Source organism: Chenopodium quinoa, unplaced genomic scaffold, assembly GCF_001683475.1.
Source record: "Chenopodium quinoa cultivar QQ74 unplaced genomic scaffold, ASM168347v1, whole genome shotgun sequence".
Lineage (NCBI taxonomy): Eukaryota > Viridiplantae > Streptophyta > Magnoliopsida > Caryophyllales > Amaranthaceae > Chenopodium > Chenopodium quinoa.
Window position 1 is genome coordinate 6913329 of NW_018743920.1, and position 23507 is coordinate 6936835.

The following is a 23507-nucleotide window of genomic DNA, read 5'->3' on the forward strand; positions in this document are numbered from 1 at the left end:
TTAGCAACAAAAATTATTAAAAAAATTACGAGTTTATATAAAAAAAAATAAAATTACTAGGATAGATTTAACAATATTTCAGTATATTTTATGAGAATTATATTTCAGAATTTTCAAGATTTGACCATAAAAATAAAAATTAGTACAATATTATTAGACAAAAAAGTAATAATTACCTACTAATCATAAAATTACATCTACGAGTACTCCGTGTAAGAATAGTAGCCTAGTCACACTATTCTTTTGCCAACCCTAGTAAAAACACTTTACAAAAATTAAAAAATAATCCCCAATTCACTTTGACCATTCTTTTACTGATCCAACATAATCTTTTTGCTTTTTTTCACCCTTTGCCTCCTTTATGATGACAATTTCATTCAAATTTCTTCTTTTTTCCCTCATCAATCTTTCTCTTTTCTGCATGTTCCCATTCCTTTTACTTGAATTTCAACACCAAAAGCCATAATTAAGCAAAACTTCTTCTTCTCTCTCTCTAAAAAATGAAGTTCACTCCTTCAACCTCTGTTTCTTCTTCCTCTGTTTCATCCTCCTCTGTTTCTTCTTCTTCTTTCAATGAAAACTTCTGCAAAAGTAAAGGCAATGTCTTTGGATGTTTTTCAGGCGTTTTGAGCAGAATTCTTTGTTCCAAGAGTCTCCCAACTCATCCTTCTGACCCAATTGAGATTAACAAGAAACAACATTACTCGACGATTGAGACGATCGTTGTAGATGGTGCAGTCACTCCTAATGTAGTAGCAAGGCTAATGGGTTTGGATTCGATGCCGGAATTAGAATTTAGTTCAGAATTTCATCAGAAGTTTACGAATTCGATTCCGAGAAGCAAATCAATGGACTCAGAGGATTTCAGAGGAGAAACAGAGGAGATGCAAGGGCAGCACCGGAGAGTTAAGACTTCTGTTTCATTTAGGGAAACACCCGATTTCTTCGAGCTCGAAGACGATGATTTCTTCATCTTGAATTTCGATAAAAGGGGTAAATGTAAAAAGAAAGATCCCAATGTTGAAGATTCAGAAGCAAGTGTTAAAAAGCACAAACGTAGAAGGAAAAGAGATAAATGTGGGAAAAAACAGAGAAGAAACAGAGATGAACAGAGTAAAAACAGAGTATTTTCTAATGAAGAGAGGCTTACTTTGAAATTATCACCTCAAAATTCTCCCAAAATTGATGCCATTTTTGACATTCACAAGCAAAGTTATCATCTTTCTCCAATAAGAGATATGAATAGTAGCAAAAAAGAGGAATTGGATGAAAATAAATCAAGAAAAAAGAAAAAGAAAGAAACTTTTTTGGGACAAAGTAAAGATGAAGTAGAGTGTGATTCAGATAATTCTAGCCCAGTTTCTGTTCTTGATCATATCACTGATTTCATCAGTGATCCTGAAGTTACAACATCAGGTATTAATTTTTATATCCATATATTTTACATTCTAATTTTAATATTTCATTATTTGAGCAATTTTTTTTCTAAATTTTTCCCTTTTTCATTTTCTGATAGAAGAAGATGCAAAATTGGGAGAGTCTGAATCTGTTAGCAGAAATGATTCGTCTCAAAGTAATGAAAGTTTTGCAGAGAGAAATGTTGGGTTAAAAAGAAGAGATTACAAGAAACATGAAAATATAGAAATGTTGAAGAGAATATGCAGGTTAGCTGAAGCTGAGGTAAATAATTCAAATTGGAAGTACAGGAAATTACTGAAGGATGATGAGTTGGAAGATACTGCATTAGATTTTAGTCAAGGAATATTTGACCAGTTGGTTAGTGAATTAATAGATCAACTTCTAGAAATTGAATGCCAAGACATTTGATTTTCTTTTACTTCAACTATTTTTGATTCTTGTATACGTTTTTTTCATTTTAAAATTTTTATTAGGTGAACGAGTTTGAAAGGGAAAATCGTTGTTGTACAAGTGATCTCTAACTCGAGGGTTCAAGGTGGGGAGCATCCCGTTACTCCACCCTAGTGCTCCTTCATTATCGTCGTGTATATAAATATGTTATAGAAGTACTTATAGTTAAATTGAAGAAGGAAAATGTTGGATTAATATTAAATAATTTGATTTGTTAATGTTGTAGATGCCAATTTTGAATTTTAAATTAGTCAAAATGTGTTAATCATCATATGAAGGGTCTTCACATATGATAATTAAACGTTGAATATACAAATCAAAGTATTTCATTTAAATAGTATCCCGTCAAAATCACCTAGAATTAATAGTCTAATTAGATTACTGAAAATGATATGAGAAATTAAATCAACCTCTTCTCATAAATCTAAGTCACCTATCACAAAATATAAGTTAGTTACAGTTTAGTTATCAACATTATTATCTTATGTTGTTATCAAAATTTTTTTTTGAATAAATCATTGTTCAAAATTAGGTAGAAAATGAATTTATTTTTTTTTTTAAAAAAAAAAAAAAAAAAGAATTTAGACAAACTAACAATGAGACAAATCATGGTAGAAAATCTAGGTTATGACTAACACAATTTGTTACAAGTATTTGTTGTGATGGTGATGCATCAAATTACAAGCACTAAAAGTTGTCTGTGCTATTCATTCAATATCTAATTCTTAATTTCTTGTACGTCATTTCTATCAAACTTATAGCTACTGATTGATTATGGTACATTAAGGTTGGCATGCGTGATTATGTTCAATAGTAAATACTCCATGTTTATGTTTTGTTTTCGATTAATGATTTACGACTTCAAACAAGATTGTTAAAACTTATAAATAATAAGAACATAAATTATGGTTAAGCTCACAATTCTCCCAATGTTTAAGTGCGCTGTACGCACACTTTGTTAAAAACATTTAAAGCATGATACTCAAGTACGCACACTTCGTTAATAAACCAAGCATGGTTAAAGTATTACTTAATTGAGCTACAGAGTACTAAATCAAGTATGAAGTATTGTAAATGATACACATCAAAGTACCATTGAACTCAGCTTCGAGTTATTATAGCTTGTAAGATCTAAAGGAGGGGACAGGGGTAGAATTGTTAATCCAATGAACAAAGGCAAAAGAATAAAATACGAAGTGTTGCTTTATGCTTTATTAGTCACAAATCATAACTTTGAATATATCCACATAAAACCATGACCATTAGCAAAGGAATTTTGTCTAACTTGCTAAAATCTATTTCATTTTTTTATGTGATAAACTACTGGTCCACATAACTACATGTCTACATCATCACAAAAAAAAAAAAAAAATATAAATAAATAAAATAAAATAAAATAAAAAATTAAAAAAAAAAATTTAAAAAAAAATAAAGAAAAAAAGAAAAAAATAAATAAAATTGTGGGGTTCTTCTCAACCAAACATTTGTGCAATTAGTGATCATCCCACTATAAGGAAAAAATGGGCATGCAAAGTTAAAGTCTATAAGTTTTCCTTAGGTGCTAAATGATCTAATGTTTTACCTTTAACAACAAAGTTACACATCAAAGTTATAACTTTTTTGGGGTGTCATAAGGAATGTTTAATGGCACTTGCATAAATAATGTGATCAAACAAGAACAATTCAAGAAAGACAAATGGAACAAGTAACTTATACGGTCATACTTATAAGTTAGGAAACAGGCATATCCTGTCTGTAACAACATTTTCTAGAGCAACAGACTATAGATTAAAGAGTGTTACTTTTCCAGCTCGAAAATTCAATTCTGGTTCACGATGAACGCTTCCAACATGATATGCTTTAATGAACGGGAAGTGGTGTTTCCTGTGGAAAACGGATGAGTAACGCGCAAGAATCTGCCTTGTGTTCAACACTGTGCATAATACTAACTGATATTGTAATGATAGTAATTTAGCTTGAGTATTCAAATAAAGCATCAAAAAAACATCAGCAATGCAAAAGATTAGCAGTTAAGTAAAAAAACTTGAAATTAGACAATAGTAAACTAAGTTTATTTATTTATTAGAATTCAACAAGAAAGGATACATATAATGTGTATAATACAAATAAGAAATAATAATACAATTATAAGAATCAATTGATTTTATCAGTACATCTCTGTTTTAATTTTCTTAGCAACCATCTTCATAGGGAGATAGGGATGCAGATACTGATCACTACCTTCAGCATAAAACCTTTTCTGATAATAATCCATCTCCAAGACTCCCAATATATCACAAGAAGAAAATAATAATAAATAACTTCAATAAAATTAATGTAGAAAAAGAATACTTGTAATTATCCTGGAATTCCTATTGAATGTATCAGCAGAATTCTTTTTATTCTCTGCTTGAGCTTCAGCTTATACTTCCCCTTCGGGTGCATCCTTCGATTTCTTGAACCTACTTATTGGTGAGATAAGCACTAAAATTTTTGGTAATTTTAATACTAAAATTGAATGTTAATATCAGGTATTTAAGCAGCCATTGGTTCCTGCTCCATGTACAATTGCTCCACCCAAGGCGGGATCCTCTCCGACAAACCACTGTTAAGATGATACTGATCTCTCAGCTGCTCTTCAAATCCAAGCTGATTTGAGCTCCCAGGAGGAGCATCCTTTACAAGAGAGTGAACCCAAGAAACATCAGGCTCATCGCCTGCAGCTCGAATTGAATTGGTATTACCAGCTGTATTACTGCCATTGCTTCTGTAAGCAAAAGAAGCAGATTTTCTCAGCTTATTGAGCTCGTCCCCTTGAACACCCCAGTCCACTTTACCGTCAGGGGAACCCCAATCTGAGAGATGAGAAGGCATCACACTAGCATTAGAAGCAGGAGATGACAGCCCTCCTGAAAGCCGATTGACAGCATTCCTTTCGACAAAGCTCTGACTCCTCTTGGCAAAAGCAGCCAATCTTGGGTTTGAAACAGGTGAGCCACTTGGTTCGATCCCAAAAGATGAACCCCTGACAGGAGAGGAAGGCATGCCAGAAGAATAGCTTGAAAGGAGCTGCTGGTTCATATTCTGGCGCATCTGCACCCCAGTAGGTGAGGAGAGGGAGAAGCCACCAAGTCTTCCCATCTCCCCGTTCCAGTTGGATGGAGATGACAGAGAAAGGCCAGAGAGTTCATCCAGCAACTGCTGCCGGCGCAAACCAGATTCCATGTCCATATCCCTCGCACTCAGGGCAGCCTTTAACCTGCTACCAGGAAGCTGCAAGGCAGGAGGTGGTGTGATATTAAGGTGATTCTGCCAAGCAGCAGCCCCTCCAATAGGAGAAGAAGCGCCTGTTGGAGTCATCGGTGGAGTGGAAGTTGATGGCATCATCACAGGAGGGGAGCCAAGGGCAAGGGGACTCAGTGAAGCCATATCAAATGAAGGGCCACTCGATGAATATGACCTCGGAGATGGAACAGCTGAGCCAGTAGAAGCATACAAAGGGCGGAGCTCCTCCGGTTTGTGTGCAAAGAAGCACACACGCCGTGCACAATTAGTCTCATCTTTGCAAAGACGGGTTCGATATTGGGCTGGATGTAACCAACACTCGAAGATGCCATGTGCATACTCACAAGCATCCCCCTTAGGACACGAGCCTTTACGGAATTCAGGGCAGGGGACACAGCTGTAATGGTACTTCCGAGGATCCCTCCTCCTTGCGTTTTCCCCGGGATGTACAAAAGGGCACTCAGTCCAATCATGAGAGTAAGCCCTTGAGCAAGGCTTCACCTTGAAGGTGTACATCCTGAACTCATCAGTTCCATAAATTCCATTCTTTATGTCAGGGAGAGAAGGATCAATAGGATATTCTTTCCTCTCTGATCCACTCCCATCACTCGAGGATTTGGGCGACAAACCCTCTAGCTGTTGCTGTTGCTGCCCCTCTTCTATTTGATCACCACAAGCATCTTCACCCTGATCACCTTTATTCAACAAAATATCAAGTGTTCTCCTCTTCAGTTTTGAGGAGAAACTGAAGCAAGGAGCGATCACATCACAAGGTCGATTTCCATTAACATCAACTCGGTCAACATCAGAAGAAGATTCAACCAAGAGCTTGATCACCTCATGTGAATATAGAGACCCACCAGCTGCTGCACAGTGAAGGGCGGTGGCACCATCAGACCCACTAGCTCGATTGACATCGACACAGCCAGTCTGAAGGATATAGTTTAAGATCTCCTTGCTCCCAAACATGGCAGCAACCATCAAAGGCGTCCTCTCCTCGAAACCCATCTTCTTAGACCCAACTCTCCTCCCATACCAAAGACCAGCTTCATCCACATCATAACCCTCTTTCTCCACAGCATCCTTAAAACTAGTTAGATCATTTGTTGCTGATAATTCAAGCAACAGTACAGATTTCTGTTGATCCCCAATTGAATCTTTCTTATAATCCTCACTTTCCATCACCTCCTTAGCAGTTAAAACTTTACTCTTTGAACCACTGCACATGGAAAGTTCTCTTTATCCTAAAAAAAAAAAATTGACAAAAAACCTTTTTCAGATTCTCTTCCAAACATCATAAACATGTAATCATATACAGCATTTCTGACAACACCAACTTGTCAGCAAGAAAATTAACATTCATTGTACTGAAAATCCAGCAAAAAAGTAACTAAATTATTGCACATATCATTCATTCTCAACAACCAAACTGCAATATAAACAGCAGCAACAACAACAACAATAACTAACACAAGTTACAATTACTCAATTACTTCAAAAACTTAAAAATTCATTACTTAATAATCAACATCAACACTAAAATCATGTTCAAATTCTTGACAACTTGTGAAAACAAACAACACCCAGAAAAACCCACAACCTAATATTCCGTACCATAGAGTAACAGCTAGTGTTGTTGGCAAGTCTCGGGTAATACCCAAGACCCGCCAACCCGGATTAAATCCTGTCTACATCACTACCTTTAGGATTATGAACAAACAAGCATAAAGATTAAAACTTTAATGAAATCCACAGCAACCCATCAAAGAATTAAACACTAAAAAGCAACATAAGAAACCAAAAATTGAGAAAGATGAAAAAACATACCTCAAGAAATTGGTAAATGGGAAGGAATTAAAGTTGGTTAACTTAGTTAGGAGAGTTTGAGCAAATGAAATAAATGGGCAAAAAAAAAGAACCTTTATAACAAATTCGCCAACTCAAAGCTTAGTACCCCTCTCTCCCTTTTATGTCCGCCCAACGACGAAGACCAAACCCACATTTGAAAGCGACGGTAAGTGAAAAGATAAACGCCAATTATATTTTTTTAATTTTATAATTCAATTTTATTTTATTTTATTTTTGTAAGAAAATAAAGGAGAGAAAAAGGAAGACTTTTCTTCCTTTCTTTAATTTGTTTTTCTTTGATAAATTTCTTCCCTCCTTTTGCTATGGTCAAAAAAGATTAGTTTTTTAATATTTTTTTCCCAATTTTAGTACGTCGTGGAAATGCAAATGAAATTGAAATTCAAATGTACATGAAATGTAAATGTAGATGGAAATTGGAATTGGAATTTAATTATCAGAGGAAAAAAGGAAATTCAAGATGGGACCCACAAGGTGAATGAAAATCTAAGTGTGTACAAGTGTTTAATTGACACGTGTCCGTTGTTTTTTAATAAAGTCACCGGCTTTTGGATTCTCTCATTATCATGCTTTTTCTCATTTTGGCATTTCCGGTGAATTTGCGTGATGACGTGGATAAATATTAACCATCTAGCTTTGTTTGGGTTAATTTTTTTTTTTGGAAAGAAATTGTTTGGGTTAATTCTTATTAACGGTATAATCAACGGTTGTGATCAAATTGTATGTGCAATGAAATGGTAAGTTATGGTTGTTTTTGTCCTCGGCTTTTAATGAAATTTCCTAGCTAAGTTATGCAAAGCCCCCGACATAAAGTTGAATAAGGTCATACTGGACCCAGTTGACGAGCAAAACTCCTTACAAATCGGAGGAAGGAAAAGGTTAAGAAATTCAAACTTGTAACCATCAATGGAGTATTTGTGTTCAAGAGTAAATATAAACATTTCATCCGCGCCAAACATAGCTTTAGCGACATGTGTGAGTTTGTGTTAATATTATTGGGTTAGCTTATGCAAGTAATACATATACGTGTTAATGTTAATCGGTTTATATTTAGCACATGCTTCCAACTTGGGGTGACTAGCTCGATCACTTAGATTTGAGATCTAGTGTATTAAGCTCAACTACCTTAAATAGAATTTTCATCTCAAGTCTAATTTTAGAAGTTGGGGGTTTTAATAACAAGCTATATGCATGATATTATATACGAGTACTAGATTCATGCCTCTTACATTCAAATTTAAGAAGTACGACACATTTTTTTTTTACTTTTGTTCTAAAATGTGATTTATCATATAAATACCTTAACATTTCAAGCTATGTATGAGCTCAACCAAGTAATATCAAACTCACTCAAATTGAATTTGGATCGAATTAAACTCAAGTAAATAACTTGCTACTCCGTAGAAAATCTCCTGACTTTTATTTGAGACACTTTACACACCCTTAGATTTCCATATTATCATTGATTAACTTGTACATGGCCTATATTGCAATAATTTATGGTAAAATAATGATTAAAATTAGCCTTTTCAAAAAAGAAAATTGATGTTGGGATTGCAATGACAAATTTCTTCACCCATCTTTTACCTAAAAAAAAATAGTGCGATAATGGGAGACGTATCAAAAAATTTGTTTTCTTGTACTCCAGTAACATTTATTTTTTTTTTATTTTTTTTATTTTTATTTTTTGACGGGTTGTAACATTTATGTATGATTATTATTTTTTATATATATACGAGTAAAAGAACAAAATTTTAAATATGTGCCATTAGTTGGAGACATTAATAATAATAAATTAATAAGTACGAGTATGATTTTTAGCGAAATTATTCTACCGAGTTATGTTACAAATTAAAATATCTATTTTGTTTTTTATTTCTGAAATTAGTCAATTATATTAGCATCATGTGTGCTATCTTTCATGCTTCAATTCATATGACAGTCAATAATATCAATGTAAACATTGTTCTGAGATTGGAGGCTTAAGGTTCATAAACATATTCGAGTATCTTCTGACCTTATATTTATAGCTTAGTACTACTCATTGAAAACTTTAAAATCTCAAATAACTGATTGCCAAGAAAAAAGAAACACATCATACAAACCATTTAATTTATTTTTTATTAATTAAATAAACAACAAGCACACTAAACGCTTTTGTACTCAAAATTCATCATTATATAATTATATTTCCTAATTTCTAATTTCTAAGTTTGGAATTAGTTGACACATACTCACGTTGTCGTTGTCCCTGTCCTTTGATAATTAATTACTATAGTATTATTTATCAAGTTTTCAAAACAATACCCTTCATAGAAGTTGTTTCATTATCGTCCTCTTATCCCTTTTACGTACAAAATTCCATCTAATAGGAAGATAAGAATGAAAATCTAATGATGATATATTTATATTTTAGAAAATCCCGATAATTATATATATATTCGTATGTGATTATTATTTTTAAACGGAGAAAAAAATTTTGGTTAATAAAAATGGAGGTGGGGAACCACTTGTAATTTGTAAAGGTCTAATAAAAAGTGGAGGTGGGGGAACCACTTGTAATTTGTAAAGGTCTTGTAGATATTGATAGGGAACGATGGACATGCGCCACGAAAAAAACATTAACATCAATGCAAAGAGGGGTGGGTCATGTTGTCCAAAAATTCTCTAGAACACACAAACCCTTCTATATATGAATTGAATAAATCCTCCTCGTGTGAGAATGAAAGATTAATTAATAAATAAATTAAGATGAATTGACAGCAAATGAATAATAAATATACTTAATTATTAGCTTGTTTCAAAAAAAAAAATTATATACTTATTAGTTAAAATTAACAACCACGCAAACAAATAATGTTCCGTAATAAATTATATATATATATAAAACTTATGTTAGGATTTGATTGCCATTAATTAATTACAAATCTATGTGTTTTGGTATGTTTGATATTAATTATCATCATACGAGTAATGAGTATAGTAATATAGAATTTTTCATAATTTTAATCTAATAAAAAAATTGCATATTACATTTGAATATAGAATGTGTATAATTCACGTCGTTGTAACTTAATTTCCCTTAATTTAAATTTATCTGAAATTACATAATATATATCCAAACTAATATTAAAAATAATATATATAGAAAAAATTAAAGAGTGGATGGTGAATTGGTGATTAATTCCAAAATACGAATGCAAAGATAACAACCGCATATGTAAATGTCTGGTTTGTGTTTGATTAGTTTAATTGCACTAATTATCCCAAGTCCAAATCAAGTTGAAGCATGCACACCGCCTTTACTTAGAATAATGCTTACAAACAAGAGTTGATTATTATTGCTTTTAACTAATCACTCATCTGTTTCACTTCTACGTAGATACTTTTTCATTTTTGTTGATTGGGTTGTTTACCTAAGCTAGTCAAACCTTCCTCGCTTAAATAGTACATAGTACATTGTATGTAGTTAATCTATACCATATGCTATACCCCATCATCTGTTGTCGCCTCTTCAGTAAAGCTTGAATTGATCTAGTGGAAAAGTTTGCATCTCACAATCAAGAGGTTATGAGATCAAACCTTACTAGAGGCATTTTGAGATGAGAATTATATTACTCTTCCTTCCTAATTTCAAAGGGCCTAACTCGCTAACCTGAGTCGGGATGATCTATCTGTGAGAAGTTCCGACTTGATAGGGCCCTTCTCCTTACCAGCCAAAAAAAAATGTTGTTGCCTCTTGTAGTCTTGTCCAAACTATATTATTCCCAACTATAAGTACTCGTTAATTTTATATTACGTGCAATGACTCAAGTCATCGTCGTCTGTGGAACGAAATTAAAATTTTACATGAATGTATGAAACATCCATTCTTTGTCTTGCTTTATAATCACGAAATGTATTGCAGAAAATTATTATCGTGACTACTGACTAGTCTAATATTGACTTGTTCGTCTAATATTATAATACCCTAATTACTTTATGTTTCCTTGTCGAATCATATATTATGTCACCATCAGTACGATATACTACGTATACTTTATAATAAACATTTTTTATGAGAAAAAAATGTACTCAAATGATTAATTTATTCTATATGCATCAAACAAGTTTAGGAAACAAAAGAGAACATTTCATATTTTCATCAAACACAATACATTTTGCTTTGGTTGACCGACCTGTTCAAATTAGCAAGTCATATTAGGATTTGTTTAACTAGCATAAATAAATTATAACAAAGTATTGTATTTTTCTTTGGAATACCAATTAAACTGCAATTTAAATACCAAATTCTTATTATTAATCATTATGTTTTATACTCAATTAATAATCTTAAGTAGTGGGGATTAATTGAACCTAAAATTTACATTATTAGCTTCAAAACTTCATTATTAGGATTTATAATTGAATTTTTTTAAAATATTTTTTTTAATGATACTATTTAATCAGAATGATACGATTAAGCATATAATGATATACTTTGTAGTTTTAAAAAGAACTGTATTATTCTTGCTAACATACTGTTTTATGAAGAAAAGATATACACTTCGATGCGTACCTCATTGGAGCTTTTGAGGTTGAATCTTATTGCGAGTACTCGTATTATATTAGCTAAAATAACATGATTTTGAGAGCTTATTATTATGAACGGAATACAAAATATATCATACGTTGATTTTATATTTTCACCTCTAATTAATAATTTCACGTTGTTAGTAAAACGAGTGTAAAACACGAATTAAGTGTATGACTAAGGCGGTTTTTGTGAGTGAACTATACGAAAAAGGATGGTTTCAAGAAATTCATGCGACAGTAAGTGAGAAGCATGTGATTGATTTTTAATCACCTTTATTATGATGTTCATCATGTACGTACATTCTATTCATGTAATAAATCCAATATATATTAATGCTAAGTACTAAATAAAAGCTAACTAAAACTAAAATTATAAATTCAAGGAAGACTTTACTTTTATTTGTACATATGTTCAACCACTATGATTTTCTAGCTAAGTTGTTCGTATACTTCCCATAAATTATTCTTTTATTTCAAGCTACTAGTAAGTAAAAGATCGAGATAATTAGGTTAACACAAGTACGTACTCAAATACATAATCTTTCTTTTATGATTCATTTAGTATTTGTTGAAAGATAATATAAAATATATCATTAAGCTAGACGCTACAATTCTACAATTTACCACATAAAGGGTATATATATGCGTAATATAACTCAATAAGTCTTAACGAGGATTTATTTCAAGTGTCATTTAACTTAGAAGTTAGAACCCCTTAGTCAAACATGAGTGGCTATTACCATGCCTATTTAATAATGATTAAAATTGACCACTCATATATGAATTTCTCCTTTTCTTTATTTGAAAAATAAGAGAAGAATGTTGTTGCGTTGCTGAAACGGGTTTAGACGTTCGCTAAGACTTAGGATATAGATGCTCAAGCAGCTGCTTGCATTTTCAGTGGGATCGGGTTTGCTATAACTAGAGGGGTGGGGCCCGAATTGTATCTCGACTCCCCACTAATTTTTTGTAAATCGATTGACTTTATAGATTTTTGTTATTTTTCTATAATAATAATAATAATAATAATATATAGTTAAACGGTCTTAATTACACCGTACAAGAAAAAGACTTACATCAATAATATACTCTTGTTGTAATGGTTTGAGACCAAGGAACAAGTCTATGGTTGATTAAATTGCCATTTGCCATATCTATACTACTCCTCAAGATAACATATTGCTAATAATCAATAAAATAAAATATTAAATATTAAATGAAGAGGAAAATTAAGAAAATGACTTGATCATCCCCCACAATATTGAATTTTGATCTTATAACTTGTACTTCCTCCGTTCCTATATTTTTGCCCCATTGCCATTTTTTGGGTCAAATTTTGAAAATTTTGATCGTAAATTACCGTTAATTTGTAAGAGATAATATAATCATGAGTGGTCTTGTTAGTTTCGATTTATTGTATATTTTATTAATATCACGTTTTTATAATTTTTACGTGTACAGAAATAAAGATGTAGACATTTTAAGACGCGTCTTGGAGACTGTGCACAGTTAAATGGGGCAAAAAAATAGAGACAAATCGAGTATTTATTGAAAATAATTATATACACCCGGGTGCATGGTGCACCCAAGAGTATTTTTTGCTTATTTGATAATTAAAAGAGCAATAATCAATAATATGAGCAAACAATATCTTTAAGTGCACCGTACACTCGGCTATACATACAAACTTTCTTTATTTATAGTACAAAGATGTTTTGAAAATTGCCAAAATATTGGAACCCACTAATGGATGATGACATTAAGGAGATAAAACTAATTGGTCATTGGAGGATGAATTCAATGAATTTTAATGTTACTCGCAGCTTTTATTGATTTTTTGTTCCCTCGTTTTCTACTTGTTGAAAATGTCGGACCAGTTTTTAATTTTGTAAAATTCATAATTTTGAGGCTTTAAAATGGGACTGAAGCCCAATACGGACCAGGGCGTGGACCGTGATCTTGGCCCATGTATCATGTTGGGTTTTGTGTTTTAGCTAGCCGTGTTTGAAATGATCTCGGGACCATTTGGAAAAAAAAAAAAAAAGGGAAAGTAAAGAATTAAGAAAAGAAGGCACCTCAAAGGCTCAAAGACTTATACAGTACAAATATAAGAAAGCCAAGTCTTTAACCAATGGTTAAGAATCTCTTAAGAACCCATTAATACATCTCTTACGTCAATTTATTTATCTGAAGTTTCAGACCTCAATGCTTCCTAAGCTAGTCAAACCTTCCTCACTTAAATACTCGTAGTACATAGTACAAAGTACATTGTATATGTAGTTAATCTATATTCTATACCATATGCTACTATACCCCGCCATATTCTGTCGCCTCTTATCCAAACATTTTTATTATCTCCACCTAAGGAAAAAGAAAAAAAAACACCCTAATTTTACATTACATGTAATGACTCGACCCGAGTTATCGTCTATAGAAATTTAAGCATTTCTAAATGAGTTTAGGTGCCACACTGCCACATAATGCATTTCTTATTTAATCGGTTTTTAGTCGATTTTTACAAGATTTAAACTCACAATCTTAAATTTAAAGGTCTAACGTGTTAGCCATTAAACTGTTGCCATCTAATATGACAATCAATAATAATTAAATATTAATAAGGATTTTTATCAAGGAAAATGCAATAAATCGAGACATCGTCCATACCTAAAAACTAGTTAAAATTTTATATGAATGAAGTATGAAGCATCCAATCTTTCATTTCTTTGTCTTACTTTAAGATCACAAAATGTATTACAGAAAATTATTATAGTGACTAGGAATGTCAGTGGGGCGGGGATGGGTCTTGGTTTGGGGTGATGGGGCGAGGATGGGGATAAAAACCATACCCGCCATGGGTTATGGGGTGGGGGTGGATTTTAAGTTGTACCCGCCCCATCCCGCCCCGCCCCACTTCGTACCCGCCCCATCCCCACCCATCCCACTTCGTACCCACCCCATCCCCACATCTATATATTTCTAAAAACAAAATTATATACTTTTATATACTATTCTATAAAAAAAATTATGTAAAATAAAGGAAATTTTGACTTTTGGTACCACAAAAATACTCGGGTTTCATTTTTGCTACCGCTCAATTTTTTATTTTTTATTTTACTACCATATAAAAACACATTTGTTAAAATTTGGTACCACTTAACGGAATTGGTTAAAATTCCGTTAAGTATATTAAAAAAAAAAAAGAAAAAAAAGAAACCAGCCAGCCACCCTCAACGCAACCCACCCCCTCCCTTATCCTTTCCTCGTTGCCCCAACCCCCACCCCGAAACCGGAAACAACCCTCCCTCCTCATCCCCACCACCAGAATCGACCCCCCTCCCCTTCCCCCACCCTGAATCGACCCCCCTCCCCTTCATTTCGCGAAGAACCCTAGAAAAATCGATTTGGGGGTTTTTGTTTAACAAATGTATTTGCGCAATTCTTGATCCCAAATGATAGTGTGTTGCATTGTGAACATTTTGGTACTAATATTGTGCGTTTTGGTGAAGAAATGAACATGTTACCCCTTTCCTTAAGCTTTGTGCGTGAGTATCAATGGAGTTAAAGGTCGCCGGCGTAGGTGGGGGAAAAGGTTTGGGGTGGGGTCGCCGGCGTTGGCCCAAGATATGGCCGTCGTCTCTGACAGGGGGGAGGGGGGTGGCTGGCTGATGGGAGGGGGCTGGTGGGCAGTTGAGGGTGGTGGGGTTGCAAAGGTGGAGGAAAAGGAGGGGGGAGGGTGGCTGATTTTTTTTTTTTTTAATTTTTTTTTTAATAAACTTAACGGAATCTTAACCCATTCCGTTAAGTGGTAGCAAATTTTAACAAATGTGCTTTTATGTGGTAGTAAAATAAAAAAAAAAAAATTTGAGCGGTAGCAAAAATGAAACCCGAGTGTTTTTGTGGTACCAAAAGTCAAAATTTCCTAAAATAAAATAATAAATATAATACTTTATAATACACTTATATTATAAACAAAAAAATGTGTAATATTAACAATAATTTTTCTCTTTTTGCAATCTTTATTGATTATGAAGGATTGTGTATTTTGGAGGCGGGGATTAGGTGGGGGTGGATACCCAAGTGGGGGTTGGGGTGGGGATGGTTTTGGAATTGTAACCGCTGGGGAGAGGTTGGGGATGAATTTTAAACCCGCCGCGGGGATGGGGATGGGGATGAGTATGAAAATTTTAGATGGGGAAGGGGATGGGGATGGGAAGGCCAACATTCGCCCCGCCTCGCCCCGCCCCGCCTCGCTCTACTGACATCCCTAATAGTGACTAGTCCTTCAGCAAAATGTAAATTGACTTGTTCGTCTACTATTGTAATACCCTAATTATATTACTTTATGTTTCCTTGTCGAATCATATATTATCTCACCATCAATACAATATACGAAGTACTTCAATTCATCGTATACTTTATATGATTCCAACTTATATCTCATTCGTGACTAGTTGTAGTGGAACAAATCTGCTAAATTCATCACAAAAACCTTCTATCAATCTCTAATTTAGCTGCTCCTTAATCTGGTTGCAAGGGGGCATAAAGCAAAGCTCACATTGTGACCAATCATTGTTGGCCTTGAAGTCACAACACACCCTTTGATGTTTCTGGATCATTGGCAGGAACTAGTGGTTTAGTGTGGCCTGGGATGACAAAAGCATATAAACAGTTTGAAGAAATCAGAATCACAACCGCATGAAAACTGCAATGAGCAAATGCAAAAGATACATTTCTTTTTAATGGAGAGAGGGAAGCTAGAGGGATAAGAGAGGGAAAGTTGTAGTTTTACACCTGAAACTTCAGTAGGGCAAGACACTCATATCCAAGTTTGAGTTAACAAAGTTTTTGATAAACCTATATAAAGAAGACAGAAAACCGCACATCTCAATAGACAACGGTAGTTAAAATATAATAAATATCACTAGCTTCAGAGCAATCATAGGGGGGATGTTGCACTTAAACCCCTCTTACATGGAAAATCAATTCAAGGCATATTATTTATTTCTTACTTAAACATGTCATATATACATATAATGGACATGGGATTGCATCAACCAAATCATATAGTTCAATTTTCAGTTCAATGGATAATTTAATAGAAATGGCAAATCTAGTACCTTACTACCTTTACCTTGTCGGTGTATGTTCAATAGTGAACTAGTTTACTTGTAAAGTTGTGGAAAGTACAGCGAGTTTATATATATGAGTGTGTATATACGATAATCAGAAAATAGTAATCAACCTGCAACTTTTTCTAATAGTAGGAATTTACATAAAACAATAATAATTGCTGGGGATTGATAACCTGTGAACAACCCAAGTAAGCAGCCACCTCTTGCTGTTCTGACCTCTTGCTATAAAATTTCCTCTTACTCTTTACACCTCTTGCTGATAAATTGCCTTAGTGTATGTAACGAATCCTTCCCCTGTTAAGTCACTTCATATTCTGTAAAGCACCAAAATCAAGCATTTCAATGCAAGAACACAACCATAGATCTGCTTTAAGCTACAGTAACATATAATTAACTAGAGGAAAAATATACTAAAACAAATAAGAAAAGCCAGAGTATTAATTTCAGCAAGCCCACCCAACTCAACACAACAACCCACACTATCGTCAAGTAAAAATAACAGCCCACTGCAATAGAATCAAGTCAGCAGACCACAGAAACTTCCAGAAGGCATAACTCCTAGCACAAAATTCCAAATTGAGAAATTCTTGAGCCTAGTTTGGATAACTTTTTATGAAGGGACTAGAGGCTAAAAACGACTGCAGGTCTAAAATTTTTGGGACCAACAGAACTGCAGCTATAGGGCGATAAAATAACAACAGCAACAATACAGAGCCGCGACAAATCTTAAAAAAACTCCAAGCTATGGTACTCTACCAGCAGAAAAATATAAAACACCAACACAACCAGATACAAACAAATATGACCTCCCACAAAAAGTAATCCAACATAACTAGGAGGTTTCTCTTCTCACTTTTGAAAAAAATGTTGCTACCCAAAAGACATAGTTTGATTTTCAAAAATAACAAGTGTTTTATGATTAATATGTACAGTATAAAGGTAGGATAAAACAGAATTTCTAAACATTTATTAACTGGTAACAACCGTACTCGGCAGAATAGCCCCTAATAACCAGACATAAGTTATGTTTTGGTTTTTTATTTTTTTTCTAGACTACAACGATTACCTAAGCAAGTTTATTATTTCAGTCTAGGGGGTGGGTGCATTAGCTTTACAAACTCGGCACTAATATTTGATTCAATGTGAGCCTCTGGTCTTCCAAATGCGTAGCAGAAACATACATAATTCTCCCAGCGAATAAGGGTTGGAACACCCTTGGGCTAAATCCTTGACCCTCCAAGGGTGCTAAGGGGTCCTCCAAGTTGGCCTATTTCCTGCATAAGCTCTCAAAAGTGTAGCCATTACTAAAATCCAATATCAACATTAAAGCAACAGAGAGTAGTAGAAGGGTTATTTGTCAACCAAAAAGAGGATGCAATTAGATTTGATATTTGCAACTTCCTCTTTATTTAAATTTATTGAGCACCCCATTGAAGCTTGCTACTGTAGGATCCATTATCTTTAACCCCCTCTTTTTTTCCTGATAATTTTATCAAAAATAATAGGATAGTGACAATGAATCTTATCTTTTATAAAAAATTTAGAACAATGGCAAATGATTTTGTTTTGAAATGCGCAAAAATAAAAAAAAAACTAGAATTTCAAACAATTCACACAAATATAACCAAGAGGCTTCTATTCTCACTTCAAACCCAATAAGTCTACAATAGCCATCATCCAAGAAAAAAAAACGTGAAATCTGTTAGGAACAACCAAAATAGACATAAACATCAATAACCTGACTCATATAAAAAATAAAAATTAAAAAAGGAACACTTAAACAAACTGTAATATCAAAAGAATGTTCCCCTTTTTTTTTATTTTTTTAAACCATTAAGCAAACAACGCTCTTCATTCGTATAAGTTTTAATGTGTGAATAATGGTTAATTTTTCTAAACTAAAACGGTAGCACAAAAAATTGAAATATACAGTATACATAATGAAACCCTAAAATATGTATTGTTCATGAATTAATCCAATATCTAACCATAGTTTTGTGACATTAATGAATATAAAAATTCTAAAACCAATCAATAGTAGCAATGATTTGTTTTACTATAAGGGATTGGTGAACAAAGTAGTCAGAATTGTTTGGAAGTTCATGATGTATAACCTTTCAGCAAACCAAACAAACATATTGAAAATCCATTGGGGAAATCTATAAAGATATCATAGTCAATACATGTTATCATTAAATTACACAGCTCGGAGAAGATAAAGTACAAACCTCGCTGTCCATACACAAGGGACAAACTGCACAAGGAAATCACTAATTAGAAACAGGTCAACATTACCAAAGTGATCATAAGAGGCTATATAAATCAATTCAACAAGAATTTATCTTTATCAAAAGATCTAAAACGCAGTTTATCTAGTCACCAAACTAAAATTTATAGTCTAAACAGTAACATTGACCTTTTGACCACAACTCTTGGTCAACACAACGCAACTAAGTTAATAATTAATAGCATGTAATCCACATGAATATTACTTAGCTCATATCCTAATAAGCTTCCAACTGCTCAACAAGACATTAATTTCAGTTTGCAAGTACCTAAAATACAATCATATGTCTCTAAAGTAACATAGGGAACACCAGAAGAGCTAAATCAAAGACGGTCTTTGTTTGCTACTCTAAATTGGCACATGAAAATAAATTAAACTAATTCAAAAAGTTGTTAGTTCTATGGATTCATACCATTTCAATTAACAGCATGCATAATTCAGTAAATTCATTAACTCTTGATTCATACCATTTCTATATGTTATAAAGTAAGGGAAAATCTTCTTGATTGAATGACTATATACACCATATTCAGTAACTTCTAAGGGCAATATTTAGTGGTTTGATATGAAACCCAAAATATTCACCCTCATCATCACTATTCTTTTTCTTTTTCTTCTTTGTGATGTCAATAAATAGAGTAGAGAAAGCCTCAAATCTAGCCTTAGTCTGACAATCTGGTTGTTTTGTTCTCTAATCAAGTTACTCACATTTCTGATTGAAATCATCCATAAGTTTTTTTTTATTTACCAATTCCTCTGCCATAGTAATCACATACAAGGGAAAATGAACGCACAAGAAGATAGTAGAGCAAGAAACACAGGGGAATAAAGAGTGCAATAATATTTTCAAACACCCTCAATATACCCTAAATCACACAGGAAATCCTAGAGAAAATTACAGAACAACTCTATTAAAATCCCACCCAAACAACACCTCAATGCGTGCAGCAGCAACATCAAACAAGAACAAAAACATAACAACAATTAATAACAATAGCAACAACACATACGTACCTGCAACACCCAACCTGTTGCCTAGCCACCAGCCATGAGGCTGCCAACATGGCTGCTATGTCAGCAAGACAAGAGCATCAGGGAGAGCAAGTGGATCTTCAAAACCTCTTAATCACAGTCCCTAGTACATCCTTAAAAAAAGAATGGAAGAAAGCAAACCAAAAGAACTTTAACACTGTATTTGATGCATAGATCAAGAGGAGGAATTAATTATTAAATTGAAAAATCATATCAGAACTGTCAAAATTACAAGTAACATTTGCTAGGTAAAAGAAACAACCAAAGATGAATTGAATTTGATTAAAACTAACTAAAAAATAAACAAAAATCTATCAAACAGCCAATTAAATACAGTAAAAAGGAATAAGAAATTGTCATTCCGGTTTAGTTCTTTTTGCTTCATTTCTTACTGCTTCTCAAAATCTCAACTTTTCTTTAGGAATTTGCTTCAAAATTTCCAATTCAATCGATTGAATATAAACTTCTTTTAAATTCGCACATGAAATCTGACTATACTATTTCTTATAACCGAATATTAACCCAGATTCAAATGTAAATCGCAAAATGAAACCCTATAATCTCTGTATTGCTATTCAAAAATCAAACAACATCAGATCATAATTTTGTGATAATATTGAAAAAAAAAGTTGCTAAAAACAATTTTATAGACTTCAATCAAAAGCGAAATTCGAATTCGTTCTAAAACGAAAAATGTACCTTAGAATTAACGGCGGCATAGAGAGTGACAAAATCGATAATAGTTCAAAGTGAGTAGATAAATTTCACCAAGCATAATTTGGGGAATTGCAGGGAGAGTTAAGATCTGGATTTAGAATACATGAATCTCATGAAGGAGGGAGGAATAGTTAGGGTTGAGAACTGAGTAGTCTTTTTATTTTTTTGGTTTATTTTCCCCTTAAAATTGAAACGTGGGCTGAGTTGTGAGGTACTAACAATTCACGTGCGTGACATATGCTTGTCTTCTCGATGCTTTCTAGCGACGAAAATTGCTTTCGTCACCTAAAACGTCCAAAAAACGCGGATACTAAATCTACCTGCTGACACCCCTTACCTAGCGTCGAGGCCCCAGCGTCGAAAAAACACTCATGTTGTAGTAGTGAAATTCAAGCTAGAAATGCTTGTTGTAGGGGTGGCACAACGGTACCGTCTACGTATAAGGATCCTAGTCATCCAATTTTTGTTTTGACAATAGTGGGATATTATGATGGTAATGATGTTACCACCTCGTTTATAGTTTATAAACGTGATTCTTATTTTTTTGGTTATGCACATCATGATATTGATATGAATATTCGAGATAGAGATATAGATTGGTTCATTTGTAAGGATAGTACAATAACGTTGAAACATGCAAAGAAAAATGATGTTGGTTTTAAGGTGGAATATACCAACGATGTTATAACTAAACTCATGAATAGTAATAAGAGTGCTCAAACTATGTTAAGAGCACTCTACATATTGAAGTTTAAGAATGAAAAACAATATGTTTTTATGATCATATGTCATCTGTTTGCGGAACCGCTTAGGTTTACAGACTTTTATCAAGCTGTTACACATGATACGTCGTTGGATACCATAGATTTTAAACAAGGTGTTTTAGATGCTACTACATGGGAAACTTTATCGTGATTTTAAATTTGTTTCTCGATAAAGTTTCCCATATAATAAACAAGGTGTTTTTTACTACAAGGTGTTTTAGATTTTAAACAAGGTGTTTTTTATTTTATTTATTTATTTTTGTTATGTATTCATGGCTTAAAATTTTACGAGTACAACGAAAACAGAGAAATCAGTCCTCTATTTAGGGGTATAAATCAACAGTGTCAATTGCACAATGAACCCAAAATATAGCAATTTTATGCCCTTACTTTATGGGGTAGTACTAGTAATAATGACATTTGATTGCCTTTTCCAACATGATCACGCACCCTTGTCCTTGGTCCCCCTCTTTCCTCTGGTCTCTTCCTTCGCATCTATCATCTATGTATCTTCGAGGTTGTGTTGTTGCTCAGAAGAATAAGGTTTTGAATGGAAGGGGATACCTTTGAAAGAAACCGAACTATTGCTAAAGAAACCAAAGAGAGCAAAAGAAGAAACTGAGTAGAAAATGATCAGTAATAAAGAAGGGAGTAAGAATAGAGGGTGGAAGTAATAAATGACAAACGAAAAAACTGTTGATTTTTTTTTATGATTATTATTAATACTTGTAAAATTTAATAATACAGCACAAAATAGTAATTATGCCTTATGACTTTACGAGTGACTAAAGAAAACTCATTAAATCACATGTACCATTTCATAGTTGTTTGGTAGAGTAAAAAAGGGGTATCCATACTTTAGTTGTTTGGTACTCTTTACTTCAAATACTTCTTTTATTTTTTCAGTTCACACGTTTATACTATTTATACTATATATTTTGACATTGTTTACTCATAAATGGTGCAATTAAAAAGTAATAGAAGTATTAATTTAAACATATGTAATAAGTTTTTTTTTAGAAAGCGTAACAAGCATTTTAGCAAAAGCATGAACTTTAATCCGAGAAAAAAACGAACATTGAACAAAAAGGCGCAACGCTTTAACTTCATAGACTAATATCTTGTTGGTTTTGAAATGTTTTTTTTTTTTTTTTTTTACTAATTAATGTTTAAAACAAAGTTAACATGTATTGAAATATGTTGCTAGATTATAAATTATAATGTATCTTTCCATAATGATATTATTGGTTAAATTCACCCTTTTTTTTAAAAAAAAAGAAGTCAAATTTAGAATGTTACAATTAAAAATAAAATTGTAAAATACTCGTACAAAGTAGCTAGTTATAGCTAGGCCTTTGTCAAATATATTTATTTACAGTATTAAAGATATTCATCAGAATGGACTCAATAAAGCTGCTGCAGCTTCTGCTTCAGCCTTACTTAGCTACTTAGGCTGCGTTTTCTTCTTTATGGAGTACAGAGTATTTAATTGTAGCCACTTCTCTAGTGGTCTTATTGCATCACATTACATTTTCATGTTGTAATCTCTTGAGAACACTCGAACATGTACTCCCTAATACTGAGCGGGTTGGCGACTAAGGGCATGTTCTCTTCAGCTTAATTTCAGTTCACTTCACTTCAGTTCAGCTCTAATCAATTCATCAGTTCAGTTAAGTTCAGTTCCTAATTTCCTTCTCTCATAAAATATTCATTTCAGCTCTATTCAGTTCAACTTCAATCAGTTCAATTCAGTTTAGTTCAGTTTAGCTCAGTAAATCAGAATATGCCCTAATTCCACATAATATATAGTATACAAGTAGAGTCTAATGCTAGGGCTAAAAGCCTAAATTAACATATCTTGATAAGATGCGGTGAGTTGGTTATTAGTTATTACCTAGTTCTTAATTTGTATTTTGTACTCGTATGATTTGATCTTTTGTTTATTTAGTTTCAACTTTAATAAAAACCAACGAGTCACAC

General features: G+C 33.1%; 2 protein-coding genes and 1 long non-coding RNA gene across 8 annotated transcripts; 1 reads left to right on the forward strand and 2 right to left on the reverse strand.

The window, feature by feature from the left end:
* Positions 1–379: 379 nt before the first annotated feature.
* Positions 380–2060, forward strand: LOC110688247. Its single transcript, XM_021864969.1, has 2 exons — positions 380–1416; positions 1517–2060. Exons 1-2 carry the CDS (start codon positions 501–503, stop codon positions 1825–1827), a joined length of 1227 nt encoding a protein of 408 aa, XP_021720661.1. The 5' UTR covers positions 380–500; the 3' UTR covers positions 1828–2060.
* A 1927-nt stretch (positions 2061–3987) lies between these two features.
* On the reverse strand, positions 3988–7148 carry LOC110688249 (zinc finger CCCH domain-containing protein 66-like). 2 transcript variants are annotated; one of them, XM_021864971.1, is made up of 2 exons: positions 6982–7148; positions 3988–6373 (listed from the first exon to the last, which is right to left on the reverse strand). In XM_021864971.1, the coding sequence occupies exon 2, from the start codon at positions 6334–6336 to the stop codon at positions 4405–4407; it is 1932 nt and encodes a 643-aa protein (XP_021720663.1). In that variant the 5' UTR covers positions 6337–6373; positions 6982–7148; the 3' UTR covers positions 3988–4404. The 2 variants fall into 2 exon arrangements, with proteins under 2 accessions (XP_021720663.1, XP_021720662.1); XM_021864970.1 differs by having other exon boundaries at positions 3988–6398; positions 6982–7145.
* An 8792-nt stretch (positions 7149–15940) lies between these two features.
* On the reverse strand, positions 15941–21225 carry LOC110688250. 5 transcript variants are annotated; one of them, XR_002504534.1, is made up of 5 exons: positions 20746–21223; positions 20029–20159; positions 17794–18981; positions 16901–17041; positions 15941–16449 (listed from the first exon to the last, which is right to left on the reverse strand). It is a non-coding gene; the product is annotated as an uncharacterized LOC110688250 (long non-coding RNA). The 5 variants fall into 5 exon arrangements; XR_002504533.1 differs by having other exon boundaries at positions 15941–17041; positions 17794–18001; positions 18956–18981; positions 20746–21209; XR_002504532.1 differs by having other exon boundaries at positions 15941–17041; positions 17909–18981; positions 20746–21225.
* Positions 21226–23507: the final 2282 nt, after the last annotated feature.

Bases quoted from the DNA above. Each gene is read 5' to 3' on its own strand.
- LOC110688247 (XM_021864969.1), top strand. From the start codon at position 501: ATGAAGTTCACTCCTTCAACCTCTGTTTCTTCTTCCTCTGTTTCATCC. The intron at 1,417-1,516 runs GTATTAATTTTT...ATTTTCTGATAG, and splicing joins TCCTGAAGTTACAACATCAG to AAGAAGATGCAAAATTGGGA.
- LOC110688249 (XM_021864970.1), bottom strand. From the start codon at position 6,381: ATGTGCAGTGGTTCAAAGAGTAAAGTTTTAACTGCTAAGGAGGTGATG.